The sequence below is a fragment of the Lissotriton vulgaris genome, chromosome 8, assembly GCF_964263255.1.
Source record: "Lissotriton vulgaris chromosome 8, aLisVul1.2, whole genome shotgun sequence".
Lineage (NCBI taxonomy): Eukaryota > Metazoa > Chordata > Amphibia > Caudata > Salamandridae > Lissotriton > Lissotriton vulgaris.
The window spans coordinates 1,388,063,079-1,388,082,871 of NC_141696.1; the positions used below are offsets into that span (position 1 = coordinate 1,388,063,079).

The window sequence follows — 19,793 nt, forward strand, 5'->3', positions numbered from 1 at the left end:
GGAGGTATGGGTAGTGAGTCCTTTTCTCCCTCCACCTGTCTACTCATCTGGCCTGGCTTTGGGCCTTGAGACTTTGCCATCTCACATTAATGCTAAATACCATTGACAGCATTTTGGGTATATAAGAAGGGTATTTCTTGCATTAAATATCCATACAGTTCCTATAAACCCTCTAAGACCTCTTGTTATAAAGTTTCTGAAAAGTTTGCACAATACATTTCCTCCCAAACTGGTGTCCTGAAGAAGTAGAGCTGTAATTTAATATTGGCTCTCTTCATGTTGTCTTCCTATAAACCTAATATTAGCTAGAGCCTTAAGTTGTTTCATGAAGGATGTTATCCTTATCCTCTCATGACCCCCTTCATTGAAATGTTAATGGTAATGAAACTTGTAAAGCGCACTGTTACTCTGGAGTGTCCTGGCGTTATCTCCTTGAAAACAACATACCCAATAGACTAGTTGAAATAAAGCCAGGTTTGTAAAGCCTTTCTGAAGACAATCAAGCTTGGACCTCCCCAATGGAGATGGGTAACTCATTCCATGCCGTGACTGTGCCCATGAAGAAACATCTTCCTCCCCAGTTAACTTTTTAGGTTTTGCCTGAGCCAATGCGCTTGCGCATTGCTCCGGCGAGATTATAGTAAGCGGAAAAGAAAAGTCTACCGAAGCGGCTGCGGATCGCATACAGTTCATGTGATCTATGCGTGTGCACAGCCACATAACACACCACCATTTGTCTGTGCCTCGGCATCAGACTTCAAAGGCTGCCGCTCCCCAGCCCCCCCCCCCTCTCCCCCCTAGGTGCACATCGCGTACCACCATTTGTCTGTGCCTCGGCATCAGACTTCAAAGGCTGCCGCTCTCCCGCCCCCCCGCCACAGCAATGCAGAGAGCTTGTTTCTGGACGAAAGTGAAAGCCTACTGTGCTTGTTTACAGTAGCCTTGCTCCTCAAAGGCTGTTGCTGTGTTGCCATCTCTCTAGGGACACTCGGCTTGAAAACACTCGACTTGCTAGCTGCAGTGCTACATCCGCTATGCTTTACCTCTAGACACGTTGATCCCTCGCAGACTGTGCTGAAAGTGGACGCTGGACTCGCAGAAAGGGTGCTGCGAGTCCACCGTCCGAGTTCCTCCCGGATCTTATTGCCTAAGGTGGTGTAGTTAGCCGCCACCATCGCTGGGAGGGTGGGAGCCAGCTGGAACCCCAAATAAGGCACCAGATCCGATGACCAGAGCATAGGAAACAGGCTTTGTAAGTAAGATCGTGTGGCCGGCGCAAGGGACAGGTCCAGGGCCACCGATTTCCCCATGTTCATCTTGAAGCCTGCTACTGCAGCAAAGGAGTTTAGCTCCCCGATGCACGCCGGGAGGGCAGTCCGGGGGCTGTCCAGCGACAGTATGACATCGTCTGCATAGAGGCTTATGGTGTGAGTGAAGCCCCCAAAGCTCACCCCCGTTGCCTCCGGATTGGTACATATCCGCTAGGCAAAAGGCTCCATATACAGGGCAAAAAGCAGTGGCGAAAGCGGACACCCCTGCCTCGTGCCCCTCTCTGTCAAAACTCTGCGAACTTTGACCATTCACCCGTACAACCGCTGTCGGGAATTTGTAGCAATTAAAGATCATGGATCGAAATCTTTCTCCTATACCCACTTTCAGCAGGACCTGTTCTAGGTAAGGCCAATGTACTCGGTCGAATGCTTTTTCGGCATCCACTGCTAACATCATTCTCTCTCCGGGTATTTGGGAGACCTTCTCTATGAGGTGAACAATCCTCTTGGTGTTGTCCACCGTCTGCCGCCCGGGAACAAATCCCGCCTGGTCCGGTTCTATAAGTCCCGGTAGATGGAGGGCCAATCGGGCCGCGAGAATTCCTGTATACAGCTTAAGATCTACATTTAAGAGAGATATCGGCCTGTATGAGCCGCATTGCGTCCGGTCCTTCCCCGGCTTGGGGAGGACCGTGAGAGAGGCCCGTAAAAGGTCAGGTGGGATGGCGCCTGGGTCAGCGAACGAGTTAAATAGTCGGGTGAGGAGCGGAGCCAGCGATGTGCAAAACGTTTTATAGAAAGACTTCTATCCGTCCGGCCCTGGAGATTTCCCATGCTTAAGTTTGGCAATGGCGGAGATCACTTCCTCGACCCGTATATCCCTGTCTAGATACTCGGCTTGCGAGGGGGGCTAAAGAAGGGAGGGTGACCGAGGCCAAGTCCGCCGCTGTCGCGGGTTAATACGGGGGATCTCCGGCAAAAAGATCTGCGTAGAACCTACGAAAGGTTTCGGCCATATGAGTATCCTCCGTAACTATCACCCCCGAGGGGTCAGAGACCTCCTTCACCATCTGTCGTTGGTGTGTCAGTCGGAGCCGGTTCGCCAGCAGTCGGCCACAGCGGTCCCCCCCCGGAGTAGTAGGTATGGCGCAGGCGCAACGCAGCGTACTCCGCTCGGTCCATATCTAGGGCCGTCAGGAGTTTCCTCGCTCCTACGAGTTGCTTCCATATTCGGGAAGTCCCAGTCCGACGGTGTATGTGTTCAAGTTCGCCAACCCGTTGTGTGAGTTCCTCCCTTTTGCACTGCCGCTCCTTGTTTTCAGCCGAGGAGATGGCCAGAAACTCCCCTCTAAGTACAGCCTTCAGGGCCGCCCATTGTGTCGCCAGGGAGGTGTCAGAGTTATCATTGTGAGACAAATGGTCCTGGATAGTATCTGTTATGTGTTTTACCACCGCCTTCCTGTGCAATAAGGTGTCCCTAAGGCGCCATACCCTGGGAGGGCATAGTGTGGCGGACACCGGGGTATGATCCGATAGGGAGACTACGCCCATCTCCGTCGTCGAGACCAACGCACGTACCGGGGTTGTGACCAAGAGATTGTCCAGTCTCGCGTACGCTTTATGTGCGTGGGAGTAATATGAATATACCCTGTCGTTGAGGTGCGTGCAACGCCAGAGATCATGGAGGTCCACCCCCGCCATCTGCGCCTTGCATCCGGCCGAGAACTCCCCCACTTGCGGAGAGCGTTGTGCGGACCTGTCTAGAGCGGAGTCAAAGACCATATTGAAGTCTCCTCCAATGACAATATGCCTGTCCTGCGAGGCCGTGACGTCCACCAGTGCTGACCGCAAAAAGCGCTCCTGTTGTTCATTAGGGCTATACAGGGACCCAATCGTGAAGACAAACCCCCCAATCCTAAAGCTGTAAGCAAGCAGCCTGCCTTTGTGTTCTGCCTTTGTGTTCTGCCTGTTTGTGAAGGACTTCCCCCCGGAAAGGTCGGGCCACCAGAATTGCCACCCCCGCAGTCTTAGTGTTGCTGGAAGAGAAAAATTGTGTTGGAAATTTATGTGAGCGCAGCCTATGGCAGTCACGGGGCAGCAAGTGGGTTTCTTGAAGAAGACAGATATCCGCTTGGGAGCTCTCTAATAAAGACAACACCGCCCGTCTCTTAACCAGGTTATTTAGGCCCCTGACATTAAGAGTCACAATCCTAAGGGTCGTGGGTGGCATGTGGGATGATGGAAGTAACAGCGTAAAACCCCCGCCTGTGCGGAACATGGCGTATGAGTGCTTCTAGGGTGGTTGAGACCTGCTTAATTCCCTGGACGACCCCCCCCCCCCCCTCCCCCGGTTCCCTTCCCCTCAACCAGAACTCCCCCGACCCTCCTCCCTGGCGACCCCCCTCCCTTGACCCCAACTCAGAACAACCCCAACCTCCCCCCCCCCCCCCCCCTCCCTGTGCCCCCAACGGATTCCAAAGCCCCATAGTTCCAGTCCTCAATGGACAAGTCTGTGGTAAGTTACTTAAGTGGACGTCCAGCCACTACACTCCCGCCCGCCGCCCCCCTCCCCCAGGACCCCCGAACCTGCATTGTGAAGAAGGCTGTGTCGATCTCCCCCCGGAGTCATCTTAGGCTGTCAGCGCAACGTCACCAGAGGCCGTGTCCCTGGCCACCTCCCGTACCGCGTTGTCCATTTCCGCTCGGATGGTGGGTGAGTCCGGTCGAGCAGAAGATGCAGAGGCTCGACGTTCAGAGACCCTCTGCCAACCGTCTCTAGTGGTGCACCTTCGACGTGGCGTGGGCGCGTCTTCGTCCGTCACGGTGATTCCCAGTACTCCGCAGGTGTCCTGGAGGGAGCGAAGCTGGTGCAGGGTGCCGTTCCACCGGAAGATGAGACGGAAAGGGTGGCCCCAGGAGTATTGCGTTCCATGGTCTCTCAAAAAGTCTGTTGCTATTTTTAATGCTTTGCGTTTCTGGAGCGTGATTGCCGACAGATCCTGGAAGAGAGCAACCGGGTGCCCCCGGAAGCGCAAAGACTGCTGCTTTCGCACCTCACGGAGGATCCGTTCCTTCAACGGAAAGTCAGGCAGGAAGGCCAGGATATCAGGCGGTGGCGCTGAAGCCCGACGTGTCAGGCCCACTCTATGCGCTCTGTCAATTCTGATAGGGAAGTCCTCTGGCTCTCCTAGTATCTCTCTGAATAGGGCCTGCAGGTACCCAACAGTGTCCTCCCCCTCTTCTTTAGGAGGTACCCCCCGGACCCAGATATTGTTCCGGCGGGACCGGTTTCGAGGTCTTCATGTGCGCCTGAAGGTCATGTTGTTGATCTCTTAAGCATAGCACCTCCTGCTGCAGCTGCACGATTTCCTCATCCCTCGTGTGCCCCGCTCCTTCCATGGTAGCCACCCTTTCGCCAAGGCAATCAACTTCTCTCCGTACCTCCCGAACCTCTCTGGCTACCTCCTGCTTCAGCGTCTGGAAGTCATCCCGAAGAGAACTGAAAAGAGATTCCAGGAAGGATCTGGTGACCGGTGGCTCCCCACCGCTCGCCTCCTGCGAGCCTCTCGAGGGGCCTGGTGAGTGCTGCCCCTTGTCCTGTTTCGCTGGACCTCTATTCAGCATTTCCGGCAGCGTCCGTTCCCCTTTCTTGCCCCCTCTGTTGCCAGCCATTTTATAAGCAGGGATCTCTTGGCCAGAGTCCTGTCGTGCTGTCGGCCAGCTTCAATGGTCAGCAAAGTTCAGGGACAGCTACCTATCCGGGGAGTCCACTCCTTATATTGCTAGGGTTCGGCCTACCTCCTTCGATGGGCACAGTGGTCCATTTACCTCTGCCTCAGGTCCTTCAGTTCGCTCCCTGTTCCCAGTCACAGTTCGGCGGCCGTCACCAGCCTCAGGGCGGTCGCGGTAGAGCTCGTCCGGTTAGTGCGTCTGTGCCTCACCACCGCCCTCCTAACAACTACCGCCGTCGCTGTCTCATCGGGTACCGGGCATACCGGGTGTCTGCCACTGTCGGGCAAGTTCCTTTCTGGCTCCCAAGGACTCACTGGCCCAACCGCGATCTTTCTCCGGTCGTCCTTGCGGCCAATAGGTCTATAGGCCTCCCTGGTCTGATCTGGGCCGCGGCCCCTTGGTCGGTAATGTCCGGTATGCTCTCTCCCGGGCCTCAGGTTGTTTCGGCAGACCTCCGCCGCACACCTCCTTGACCAGGGGTTTTAGTCGGCTGTGTGGGGGCTCGGCCCACACCGGGCCCCTTGTTGCGAAGATCGATCGCCCCCCCGGGCTGTTCGCCGAAGGGGTCGTGTTCTCCCGGCAAGGCCGATCCAGGCCCAATACCACTTTCCGGCGGTGTAGCAGTGTTTTCCCAGGGACCTTACCCTCCGTTGCTATTTCCCTCGTCGTTGGCTATTTGTCTTCACTTTTGCGCTCAGACCCCCGCCGGGATATGGGCCGTTCCGCCAGTAGGCCGCATCCCCGGCCTCGCGTAGGGTCACGTGCTCCAGCACCGCCGCCTCCCGTCTCCGGTTGCCCCCTCACTGCTGGGCCCTGCCTGGGGTTTTGGCAGGGCCTCACTTCCACTGCCGGGCAGTCTGCACTGCACTGTTCTGCCCCCGGCCCGGACTTAATGTCTGTCCTCTGTGTGGGCCACGGTTCCAGGCCTCCCCTCTGTGCCGCCTCTGCCTTTGGCCGCTTTCCCAGGGTCTGCCGCTGCGTATTCCGGGATCGTTCAGTGCTCCAAGGTGGTCCGCTGGATGCTCCTCACCTCCGATGCGAATTTCTGGCAGACTGGAGGGAGATCTGCAAAAGTGTATGGGTCCGGGGCCCGCCGGCAGGCCGCGTCCGCGGCCTTGCGTAGGGGCTCAATGCCGAGTAACGTGCTCCGGCACCGCTGCCTCCCGTCCCCGGATGCCCCCTCACTGCTGGGCTCCGCCGTGGATTTCGGCAGGGCCCACCTCCCGCTGCTAGGCGGTCTGCACTGCACTGTTCCGCCCCAGGCCCGGACCTTATGTCTCCGTCTCCTTCGCGGGCCCCGGTTCCGGCCTCTCCTCTGGGCCACCTCTGCCCTCGGCCGCTTTCCCGGGGCTCTGCCACTGCATATTCCGGGATCGTTCAGTGCTTCGGGGTGGTCCGCCGGTTGCTCCCCGACCTCCGATGTAAATCTCTAGCAGGCTGGGGGGAGATCTGCAAAGATTTGTGGTTCGGAGGCCTAGGTTCGCGGGAGCTCGCGGAGAATGCGACCGCTCACCTCGCCATCTTGGCCACGCCCCCGGCATGTGGGTTTTAAACATTATACAACATGGTTACAGCTTAGAGCTGTTAAAAACACCATGATCTACACGACTAAAAAACAGAACACACTCGAAGGAGGAAAAAGCATGCTTTTAAGCCGAAATGGAAGAAGGAATATAAATGGTTCCCAACACAAACATCAACCAGGGAAACTACTCTATATACTTCCTGGTCCCAAAATTTGACCAAGTTAGCATTCTGCATGCTGTTACTCCCAAGTGCTCATGCTTTACCTCTGAGGGCATGGTAAGAGGCAAGAAAGAAAATGTTAGTGAGCAGGGGTGACACTTATTTACAGCTCTTCTTCATTACTTCAGGGTCAGTACGGAGTCCGCGCAAAGGTTTTTTTCCTGCAGATTACCATCATCGTTCTTGTCCTCTTCTATCATGGTCTTGTATCTTTTTTTTGCCGTTCGCTGGCTTTTGTGACATAGAAATGGAGTTGACATTTGACATTTGGGATGAAGGTGGTATCTCTTCTACCACAGGCTCAGAAACGTCTGTCGATTTAGAGGCAGTCCTGTGGATTTGGAGTCTGACACCCCTGACCACTATTTAAGAGCTCAAGTCTACTTTGCCACATTGCACTATTTCAAAAATTTAGTAAACTGACAGAAAATATAGAATCCATTATAAATCACTTAACTAAAGTTATGTAACTTGTTAGTCAAACTTGCAGTCAGTTATAGCTACCCTCAAATCTTTTCTTGTGTGCTCACTCCTCAGTACCCTCCTTACAACATTTTTTAGTGCTTTGCTGTCAGTTTAGCAAAGCTAATGATTTTGATGATACATTGCTAACAGCGGTAGACAGCATTTGTATCCTCTGCATATTTGTAATGGTGACCCACCAATCACTTTCATTCAATTTGAACCCTTTGACGGAACAGCATATGACGACAACAATTAGGTGCATGATTCAAGGGTCCCATCTAGGCCACATGGTGAACTATTTGTTATAGATTCTGATGATGTTTAAACATTGGACAGGTTCACGGCTTAAAAGGTGCTTAATGGTAAAAGCCATTCATTGATCCTTCTGCTGTTGCCAAATATTTCAAGTATGCTTCTGTATCTTTCTGTATGGTCCTGGAATTAGGAAAACATTGTTAAAAGGCAGTAATCTGTTCATGTAATGTTTTATCCAAGTTACTTTCAAGGATAAAGATATTTCAGCTGTGCGTGCTCTCATTTCACTTGAATGATATTTTTTCTTGTGCAGAGATAGAGAAAAACTTAGGAACCAGCGACTGGAGGAATTGGAACGTTTGGAGCAAATGCACCATCAACACCACCATCATGCAGAAGACTGCACTCCGGTAATGCTGATTGTGCTGAGGTGTTAGAATGGCTTGAATGTAACAGAACTGTTAAACTCTAATGTAAATTGTAAGTCTTTCAGCATTGATTGTTTTTATGGATTGTAATGAATTGGTAATTTGCCAGAATTGTCAGGGAGGCAGAAACGGTTGAGTGGCCTCGAATAGAAATGATCGCAAATCCAACGTCGGAAAAGTTTCTGTATTTTTAACAACATTTAGTAATGTATACTCTTATGCACGTTTTCAATGTATACCCATATTTTTGCTTTCTATTATGTAAAGAATGATGTACCAAACCTAAATGCACTACCCCAGCTAACTACTTGACTGGCATGTTCTATACACCCTTGAAAAAGCATCATGTACGCTTTTATTAGATATATGCATCATAGACAAGAGACATAGATATAGACAGATGTGAATGGAAGTGGCCCTCTAATGTTGGTGGAAGATCACTGCAAACATTGAAGAATGGCAGTCCGTGTGTTAAGAGTTAGTCTTATTTGATAGCAGTTTTCGGTTGGACTTGATATCATTGAAGCTCAATGAAATAGTGAATGGCACTGTTTTTAACTCACCTTATTGATCTTGGGTGTTTGGTGTATTTTTCTTGGACACATCAAGATCTGTGTATGATCTTTGAGTATGGACGGATTATAAACTCAAGCTTCAAAAATGATTTGTTACCAAGTATCCACAGGACTCCAGTTTTAAACAGCACTATAGATTTATAATGTATATGTGACCTTTGAGCTTGAGACCATTGGAGAGTCCAAGCTTTCCCATTCCTCTGGGTCAATGTGTCCATCTCTAAGTCGTTACATTCTTCAAGCTGCCAATGTCTGTTTAGAATGGCCCAAGGTTTTGCAGAACATTTAGAGAATTCCTTAAGAGATAATGGTTTTTATTGCTTACACATTTGTTTGAAAATCAGTGCTACCTCCTCCGTAGGATCCCCGAACTTGAGCAGCCTAAGATCAGGCCTTCTCTACCCGATTTCTCTTCAGCCACATTTTAACCTGAGAATCCAGTCCTGCATTTTGGCACTTCACTTCATGGAACTTGATACTTAGAGTAGAACTGTCCTGGTTGGCAAAAAATCTTTAACCCAGTGTACACAGGCTGCATTTATGAGGCTGATTGTGGAGGTGGGGAAAACCATGCTGCATGTGTAGTGTCAAGTAATAATAATCCACATTTGTAAAGCTCGAACATTCACCCGTAAGGGTCTCTAGGCGCTGGGGGCCGTCGGGAAGATTAAGCAAGCTATTGCCCAGAGTCACATGGTGCTGGGCTGTCCTGCCGCCGGGAATCGAACCGTGATCCCCAGATTCCAACATCAGTCGCCCTGACCGCAGCGCCACACCTCTCAAACAAAGCCAGGGACCCCAAGTTCATGACATTTAATGAGTACTCTGCATATAATCCATCAAAGGGTAAATATCATCTTTGTAGATGTGCTGATGTTCTTACTATAAGCTTAGTGCTGTCAGTGACTGGTATAGTGGCTGGTAATCATGTACCATTTTGTAATCTTACACTCTGACGTAGACCTCTCCAAGCTGTAAACGTTTTACTTATAATCTCTGCCTCTATTTGTTTTACTGTCTATGAAAAAAGGAACAAAAAAAAGAATCTTTGTGTTGATGAAGAAGGTATTGGTCTATAATCTGCCATGCAAAAAAAATCAATCTAGTTTTTAAGTTTACCTTATCTATGTCTCTATACGTTTGAGATGTCCTTATTTGATAGTCTGAAAATTAAACACAGTAAAGCTTTTCTTGTCAAGTTCGAGAGGGAGCAACAGCAAGTAAAGGATCCTGTCGACATCTCTCTATTCTAAAAGTGCGTATGAACCTCCTTTCTAATCTGCTATTCCCAGGCAAAAGTTATAGTTTTCCATTTATTGATTGTGTATCTTTATTCAGATCTGACAAGCCCCTTATGCAATACTTGGCAATAAAACCAAGCCCACTCCCACACACAAACCCCCATTTACTCCCCGAGGGTGCTCCGATGAGTTCTCCTATCTTGCTGGTGTGTAAATCAAGAATGATTGATAGTCCAGGCTAAAAAAGAAATGTAACTGTAAAACTGGATAATTTACTGAGCCACAATAGCTAAGCAGATGCACTATAGAAAAGCATGACACTTCTGCTTCCCCTACGAAGAAGTTATAGCAAACGCGCTTCTGTTTAGCTCCCGCATTTCAAACTTGTCTAAATAGCCCTATTAGCTAGGCTGTAACTGAACTGTGGAAAAGTGTCCCTTTTTTTTTACTTTATACATATATTTTAATTTTAGCCACCAGCGGGTGAATCTGATCCACTAAAGAATCTAAATAATAATAAAATGGTCTAATCCGTCAATGTCTGTTATGCACTCCACCCTAGCTACAGAAGCATTCTGGAAAGGGGCTAGATTAGGGCCACTTGGTATACTTTGCACATATGCCCCTTAAATACAGCATCAGAGGTGTCTGACTGTCAGAGTGGGTGTCAACCTTGTAATTTCATGTAGTGCAGTTGATACCGGATGTTGAGCCTGAACCAAATTAGTTTGCAGTCAACTAACTAGCTGTAATGACCGCACAATTTTACATCCTCTATGTGATGTGAGGAAATGTATTGTATGATATGGTGTGGTAGTGCAACCACACCTTGTCATACCCTTAGGACCCTTAGGTTTCGTTTGTCAAAAACTCATCTCAACCCTGGGTTGCTGTGGCACTGAGCAGCAAGGCTTACACGGAGGAGCCAAGTGTTAAACTTTTAAACAGTACCATAACAAGTGATGAAGAAACGACACAACACTCGAAATTCAATACCAATTTATAAAAATAGGTTGTATTTTATAAGAATTTAGACACTAGATCGAAAAAGATCCACCAGAGGCTTCCGGAGATATAGATTTTACAAGCAATAATAAATCAATGCAGTTTCACTCATCCGTGAACAAGTCTTGGCAAAGTCAATGAATTGGACACTTAGAGACTTTTTCAAGGGGACCAGCAAGATTCTCAGGAACAGTTACCTTCATAGAAGAAGCAGTCTTTCAGCTGTTCCAGGCACTTTACATGTATAGCATTCCTCTGGAGTGGTCCTGATGTAAAGGATGAAGGAGGCAGACTATGCTCCAAGGATGCTGTGGATGTAGCGCGGTCAACAGGGTTTTTCTGCAGGGAATCCTTGGTTCATGAAGATAGTGAGGGGTTCTGATTGCGGGGTCAGCATCCCACGAGTCCCTCTTCAGTCTGACTGAAGTCCAGTTGCCACTGTATTACCAGTCTCTCGTTGTTGCTGTCACAGGCCTATCCTTCCTGAGTCGAGAACTCGCCTTCTGAGGGTCCCAGCAACTCTCGGACAGTACTCCCAGGCTCAGCGAACTCTGGTGCAATTCTGTGCGTCTGGTCGTGGTCCTTGATACTGCACGGCTGTAGTGGTAGCAGCTTGAACACTTTGGGCTATCAATTTGTCCCCAGTAGGCTTCTATAGCTGTTGTGTCCTTGTGCTACGAACAGGAGGCCTGTCATCTGGCCCTTGGAGTTCTCTTGACTTGGCTCTAGAGACCCCTTCTCCCTGAGCATGACGTGGCAGGCACAGTCCTTCTCTTTGCCAGCCACCAGGTGCAGTCCTAGTCAGTGCAGCCTCTCTTTGTTGGTCCCTCAGCGCAGAAGGGCAGTCCTTCTTTGGTCCTGGGTGCCCTATTTATGTTCAGAAAATGTCCTCAGTGCGGGATACAATTGGTAGTTAATGGCTACCAGGTTCCCTCCTTCCTGATGACCACTTTCTGGGAAATGTGGCATCTGGCTATCCCAGGATGCACTGTTCTGCCCACTCCCAAGTTGGCAAGACCTCTCTCTTGACACTCGGCCCACTCCCATAAGTCTGGCTACCAAAGGACTGCATGCTCCTGGAAAAACGGTTTGACCGCTATCTTTTCCTCTCTTGTCCCCTGCTAAACAATAGAGCAGCCCGCTCCTAAGTATTACATATTTGCCCTTCAAAGGTGACTTCTCCTTTGAAGCTCGCCTTTTGGATTAACACCTTTGTGCCTTCCTGCAGGAGGAAGGTACACCTTTCTCCCATGCAGGCCCTGATTGTATTCTTTCCTGAGAGTCTTTAGCATGTGTCCCCATGAGTGAAAAAAGCTGTCTGCAGGACAAGACCCATGTAAACGAGCATTGGAAACCTTGGGCAACCAAAGGGGAAACTTCTAAAGTTGTATGTTTCCCACCAGTGACATTAAATACGATTTAACCATTAGATTGTATTTAATGCCCCGATTCATTTGATACCAAATAGTACCAATCTTATTAGTCCCATTCAGAAGTTAACAGGGCTGGGGTGCTGGCCTGCAACTCTGTTTTGGCCAGTGGGGCTATTAGCCTTTCCACAGAAAAATGACAGTGTAGGGATTTTACTGCTGAGTAAAAGTACATGTTCCACTTTTTAATATACTACACCCTGTCTTAAGGCTCGTTAGGCCTACTACAGGAGTGCCTTTCATACATTAAAAAGTAAGGTTTGGACTTTGCCATTACTTTAAATGGCAAAGTCAAGTTAACAGTTTTAAACTGCCCTTTCAGTCTGCTGAGGGAGACTGTGTGACAGGACCTATCTTGTCCCACTCAGGGTGGCACAAGTGATGCAGTCTCTTTAACTTACAGGCCTGAGTACCCCTGGTGCCCTGCTCTAGGGACTTACAAGTAAGTTAGGCAATGCCAATTGGGACAAGCCAATTAAAGAACCACCATGTTAAGGATCAGAGCACATTAACTAAGTCCTGTTTAGCAGGGCCCAGGGCATTTCAGAACCAATACCTAGAAGTCAAAATGGGGGCAAAAAGTTGGGGTAAACCTGCGAAAGCCTCTTTTCCTACTCTCCTACTTTAAAAATTTCATTTCAATGGGAAACATTTACATGTGGATTCTCAGCAAATAACCCTCATCGACCGAGTACCCAATAGTCTTTTCCTCCACATGGACTGTTTTATCATGTTTTTGATAAATAAAATCAGTGTAAAAAGAAGCATAGGCAAAGACAATTGGTCTTGCTTTATAAAGTACGAACATGCAAACATAGCTGTTCACAAATATTGTTTGCATGTTCAAATGTTATTTAGCACATTAATTCATGACCTGTTGAGTGTGAGCAGGAAATAGTGCTGTGGGTGTAGCCAAAGTCCACTCTAGGTATATTTTTAAAAATTGTTAACAAGATGACTTGCAGTCAGCTATCCTTGACAAGCCAGGCCTAACAGAAGTGGATAAAATCACCCCACACCTTATACTTTAATCATGTAGTTTTAGATTTAAAATAGTTGCGAGAACTAGTTCACAATATTTTGTTAAAGCATTTAAAAATTGCTTTCGGATAGAGATTTTTAAAGGTAGATTACTCACTTTATGAATACCCCTAGGTGCCACACTGGATCCGGAGACTTGTTCTTTAGCATTTCCCTCATGCAACAGTAGGTGGCATTGTGTGGCTCTGTGTCGGATCTGTCTTGACCCAGATGTAACGTTGGGCCACTACATCAGTACCACCTCTGTGCGCTGATGTCAGGTCCTTCCTTTACGCGCCTTCCGATGTGTATCCGACCGCTAGCTTTCCTGTCATTTTGACAGAATTCTTTTCTTTCAACATTTTCACAAGGAACATGGGATATCTCCTAAAACCACAAGCTTCAAACCATGCAGGGACTGTCCTTGTCAGTTGTCTATGATGGACAACCACGATGTCTGTCTTTTGGGCCTCTGCCCCAAGCATGACACAGCATTGTGCAGCTGCTGTGCGAAGGTGATAAGAAAGGCTGTATGTGACTGTGATGCCAACTTTTCTGTTGCAGAACTCCGAAAGAAGTCGACGAAGACCTGGTCCTGGTCGAGGGCACAGATGTGTCTTCGACCCCAGGCCAGTCTTGCGATCGAACGTCATCGAAGTCACAAAGCTGATGTAAGTCCAAGAAGAACAATAAACATAAGCAGTCCAAACATGAATCTCCGTCATCCTGTCACTCCCACCAAGCTATTGGCGACACCTTAACAGCTCCCATGAGCAGAGACTGTCCTTGGGCCACATTTCCAGTACCTCTCCAAATCCATCTGGATCGCTTTAGGAATTCGAGATGGGGGCGTGGCCTGATTGGCCAAGATTGCGGGTGCAACTGTCTGAGCTCCTGCACTAGGCCCCTGTGGGGCCTGGGATAGCAGAAGCGCGGCAGCGTCCTAAATTGTGGTTCTCCCAAGATGGCTGATCGGGAGTAGGCACGTAAAAAGAACCGCCATACATGCTTTGGATGGTGGGATTGCGGCCTCTCCTTTGCATGTGTCCTGCATAGCAGATAGCAGCTGCAAGCCTCTCTGGAAGGTCTAGCAAGATCCGAGGCTTCCGGGGTCCGCACGGAATCGCCAGCGGACACCAACCAGTACCGCACGTCCTTCCCTCCCCCCTCCCCCCCCCCTGCCCCCTCACCCCAATCCCCTCCAGGTACAGTGACTCCACGGAAGGGGGGGGTGGGGTCTGAAGCCGTGTCTCCCTCTCTGGGACTGGCGAGCTTTCCGGTGCAGCTGGGGGGCTACTGCTGGGATTGTGCATGCCCCCAAGGGCTGCGGACTGTGTAGGGGATGAGGGAGCCCAAGAATAGGCAGTTAGGAGAGACTGTGGCCAGGGACCTCCTGGGGGCGCTGGATGAACTTTGCAGAATCCACTCCAGCCACTTTGTGGCTTGGCTCTCTTGGAATCTGACCTGCCTGGGTCCTGTAGGCAACAGAACTGGATGCGTTGGGCTCCCATTGACCGGTGGCGCCTGAGGATACAGGAGCGAGTGGTCTGCCCGATCTTATGCATCCTAGGCCTATGGGCCGATGATTGGCACATCGACCTGCTGTTCGGACAGGGTGAGCCTCGGGGATAAGAGGAACTAGTATTGTGCCACCCTTTCAGGGGATCCTTATACTTGTACTACTGTACCATACCCCTCATCATTCTGTGCATGGGGATGGTGGCTGCCGACTGATTGTTGAGGTCAACCTAGCGCTGACTGCTAATGCTGCCCCGGGATCCCGATGTAAGCTGCTCAGTCCCTGCGGGCTTCAGACGTGGTTCAGCCCGTGGTTTCCCGGTCGTCCATCCAACACCACCTTATACTGCCATCTCTCTGGGCCGAGACAAAAGCGCAGCAAGCCAAGTTAAAATGGACAAATATACAGCCCCAATAGGGGGAGCAAAGGGAGGCCCGGATAAAGACCCTGGGCCGATCATCCAGCACATGGTGAAAACACCTCTCTTATCCTACAAGCCATCCACTACTCCAAGACCTTACTGGAAACGAAAATTGGCGAAGTCAGGGTAGTGTGAACCTATTTCGCCAAGACCTTCTCCAAACTGTTGAGAGGGTCTCAGAAGCTGAGGTGAGCATTGCAAGCCTAAAGGACACTGTGAAACACCTTTCTTCAGAGCTCTCTGAGTTGTCCAAAGACTCTAAATCTCTCCAGGATCAAGCAGAGGATCCCGAAAACCGGGCCCGTCGGAATAACATATTCTTCATCTGCTTTCTCAAGGGCTCGGAGGGCCAGAATCCTGAAGGATTCCTTGAACAATGAATTAGATCCTGGTTTGATCCTAAAGACCTCTCGTCTTGCTTCATCATCGAACAAGTGTACTGCTCCCTGGCCCAAAAGCCTTCCCCGGGGCACCACCCAGACAGATGATAGCATGGTTCCTGAATTATAACGACCCGAAGGCAGTACTCCGGTGTGCCTGGATCACGAAAAACCTTGCTTTCCAATCGGGGTTTGTGCTGGTCTTCTCAGACTATACCCGCTGGGTACAAATGCAGCGCAAATCCTTCGAGCAAGTCAAAATTTAATTGTGTGCCCTGTACGTACCCTTTATGCTCCTATATCTTGCCAAGCTGCGCATCGTTCATCAGGATAAAAAAAAAAATCGGATCTCCAAAGGAAGCTTGGACATGTCTTATTGATCAGCGTCTGCTCACAACCAACCCACCCCACCATGGGGATCGTCTTAGGCCTCCAATAAGTCAAGTAAGCGGAAGCGATCATGTTGCAGACGCATGGATGTACAGGCACTGGACTTAACTATGGACTCTGAAGGAGAGGGAAGCCAACGATCAATGGGCACGGTTCAGGTGACCCTAGAGACACCAGACCCTCTTGTGGAACAGGGTTCGGGCTGACAGGTCACAATGCAGTTTTGACACTATTTGTGTGCCAGCACCAATGTATCCTACAATGATTTTGTTAATTGCAGTTTGGAGAATAGCGGGGTTGCTTGATCTGCCTGAGTATGCCTACCCCTCATAATTCTTTAGTTGGTTCTGCACAGTTGGGAATGGGTGACAGGTGCATCTTGAGGGCGGGAAGGATAGGGTGGAGGGAGTTGGGGAGGGTGTAGGGATATTGTTTTGGATGGTTTTTTTTGTTTACAAGGCTCTGTTTGGCAGTCTATCCAGTGTTACTAACTATGATGTTCCCAGTTCTATTGCGGAATGACCATGACCAATCCATCACTTTGTGGTCCCCTTCCGGGGAATGATGGGGGAATCCCCTGCCTCCCACGTGTCTCAGTCATGACAATAATGGCATGGAATGAAACCTGATTTCACACTAATGTGACGGTCCTATATGCCGGACCATGGGCTTGGGTAAGGGTCAACAGTGTTCTCTCTCTCGAATTTTCCATACAGAGGGGCACCAGGCAGAGCTGTCTCCTCTTCCCATTACTGTTTGCGCTGGTCATTGAGCCTTTAGTAGCATGGACCTGGTGCGATGCTGATGAATGAGGCTTTGACTAGGGGCTTGCTATGGAGGACAGAGTAGCCCTCTATGCCGACAATGTGGTGCTGTTTGTCCTGTCTGGCTGAAACTGGGCACAGGCTCCTTCAGATGCTGGGAGTGTTCAGGGAGCCCCGGTATAATTGGGGTAGGTCCCTGTGGGTCCCATTAAGAGGTGACTGGTGGCACGAACCCTGGCAGTCCCAGATTCTAATAAGGCAGGTCAGCTTCCTATATCTTGGGAATACGACCTCACGTGGAGCTTAAACCTTCAACCTGACACACGCCAAGCACGGAAGGACCCAACACGCTGGAATAATCTCCCCCTTGATATCTGGGTGGCATTGCACTGTTTAAAATGAGAACCCTCCCCAAACAGCTTTACGTCTTACAAAATTACCCATTTCATATCCCACTTACTTTGCTTTTTTATCCAGTGTAGGCCATAGGACGCACATTTATTTGGGCCGGTAAGATCCCCAGAGTGGCTTAGGGGGGAAATGTACTCATGCGACGTATGACAAGGGGCTGACAATGGTGGACATGCATGTGTATTACTGGGCGTCACAACTTCTTCCCATAAAGGTTGGGATGACCCAGCCTACAGAGACGAACTTGCACTGCTGGGCCTGGATCAGATAGATACTAGGATTTATGTATGAACGCACTGTCCCCTTCTCCCCCCCCCCCCCCCCCGAGGTAAACCAATTAGCCTTCTGATTATAGAGAGTAGCTCTTAGTTGAATAGGGTGGAATCGCTATTTAAATTAGAAAATCTGTTATGGGAGAGAAGGTGATTGCCCAAGTATCGTCCACGAAGGGCTTCCGGAGATGAGACTCTATAGTCATTTTAAAATTGTTATATCTGGGAGATCTTAAATGCGAGTTCCAGATGCCAACCTCTCAGTTCTTTCAATATGTGCAGCTTTGTCTTGCTCTTTCCCCCTACCAAGCAGAATTAGGAAATATCCCAAGTGTATCCCCCTGGAATGAAGGACACTTTAGGGACACTTGAAAGTGGGTGAGGTAACTCAAACCTACAAGTCTCTGATCATTCACTCACCTACAACACTAGATGATCTAAAGGTTAAATGGTAGGGCTGGGTCGGTGAGTATGGCGAGGCTGACTGGAGAGATGCATGCATGTCCCCTTGGATCTTTGCAATCTCCGCCAGACTCCGTCTCATACAATGGTGATACCTTCACCAATCCTATTTATCACCCCATTGCTTATGGAAGGCTGGCCTTCGTGAGTCCCTTGCCTGCCCCATATGTCAAGATCAGATGGGAGACTTCTACCATATGATTTGGAAATGCGTGATGATTCACACCTACTGGGATACCATTCTAAGTATCCTTTCTGTGGTGTTTGGAGGATGTTGGGGGAGCTAAGGGGGATCGTACTCTGGTCTTGGAATACTCCTAGCAAAACGAGACATAGCCAACCACTGGATATCCTCCGCAGCCCCCACTGTGGAAGCCTGAACGAGAGGCATGGACTGGTGTAGTAAATTAGAAGTGACGTATGAAGGGCGAGGCTGTCCCCCAGAAGTATAACAAGATATGGAGGAAATGGTGGGATTATCCTGGCCTGGGTGGTTAATGTAGTGACTAGGCACCAGATTGTTTATTCAGGCTTGTGGATTCAGATGGCAGTGGACTATTGATAATGTACTGGGTTATTTATTGATGTACAAACTGGACAGGGTCAATTTTGTATTAACCTGTTATGAAAAGCAAACAAAATCTTTCTATCCCAAAAAAATAATTCGAAATGGCCTCTAGTGTGTTTCTGTGCCAGTCATCCTCTGCAATGGCCTGTGCACCCATTCGGGCTTTGAAACATCCCAAAGGTTTATTGAAAACCACCCTGATTATGACATTTACAATAATGACAATCTTTTTCATGATCTTCAAGATGCATGTGGCCTGGATACTTCTCCAAACATTCTATTCTCTCCAAAATTTGCATTAGCAACAGAGGAGTCTCCCTCTTTCCAGCTGTAATCGGGAGAGCAGCAGAAGTATTGGACCTCACCTTGCTCACTACACAGGTCACAACAAAGGCCATGGCTAAGGTTCTTAACCCAGGACAGACAAGTCAAATAATTTCCTACCTTTTAATGATGGGTGTTGGAAAGTGCCTCTTTTGGTCGTGGTCACCCCCAATTCTTGCCACTGGTACTGATGTTTTTCGACTGATGTGCACTGGGTCCCTGCTAACCAGGCCCCATTGACAATGCAAACCAAGGCCCCAATGGAATACTAAATGGAAGAGATTCCATTGCTCAACAAAAAGACGCCCTCAAAGAAGAAATAGGAGATTTTGTAAAAAGAAAGGTAGATCCGACAATATTAGTAGCACAACAAACAACAGATAATGAGCTGAAACAAAACACGTCAATAAAAACAAGACCTGATGAACCACAGGAAGAGAAAAATGTCACAGGGACAAAACCAGGAGCCTGGAACAGCATCAGTCACGAATCATCAGAAAAAGAACAGCTCGAACAGCACAGTGAAAAACATTCGAACACCAAACAACCTCTTACAAAAAGGCAGCAAAAACGTGCGAGGAAAAACAGAAACCAACTATTAGATCGTATGCCTGCTACCAAGCAGGCCCAGGTCAACTTTCCAATCTTTAATTGCCCAAAATCATCAGCAAAAACTAAAGCTGGCAATGAAGAGGGGCCACATCTGTTAACAAAAACACCAAAACCCCGGGGCAGTCTCCGGAAGCGTAGCTCTGAAGCAGAAGGGGAACAGCCCACCGTTAAAGAGGAACCTTGTAACAACCAAGCCCAATTAAAAAGATCAAGAACATCAACAACATCAGAAGAGATCACCTACGTAACAAGCTCGGAAATAGATGACCCAAACAAGGACGAAAATGCATTCCTAGCCACAACATCAAGTAGTGTGGACTGGAGTCTGGAAAGCATCGATTAGGACTGCTCGCAATTGAATAGCACATTAGGGAATTCCAAGGAAGAGCTAAATAACAACGGGAACAAACTACGACAAAAAACCTGGGCCATGCAGCAAAGAACCAACCATCAAAAAATGAAACAAGAGCACAGTAGACACGAGTCCAACAAGCACGGATGC

General features: G+C 49.0%; 1 protein-coding gene across 1 annotated transcript in view; it reads left to right on the plus strand.

Annotated features, from left to right (window-relative positions):
• MORC3 (MORC family CW-type zinc finger 3) overlaps positions 1-19,793 on the plus strand; it is a 793,723-nt gene that overhangs the window by 543,788 nt on the left and 230,142 nt on the right. The window contains exon 13 of the mRNA XM_086935396.1: positions 7,783-7,879. Within this exon, the coding sequence (XP_086791522.1) occupies positions 7,783-7,879 (97 nt within the window). The remainder of the gene's footprint in view (positions 1-7,782; positions 7,880-19,793) is intronic.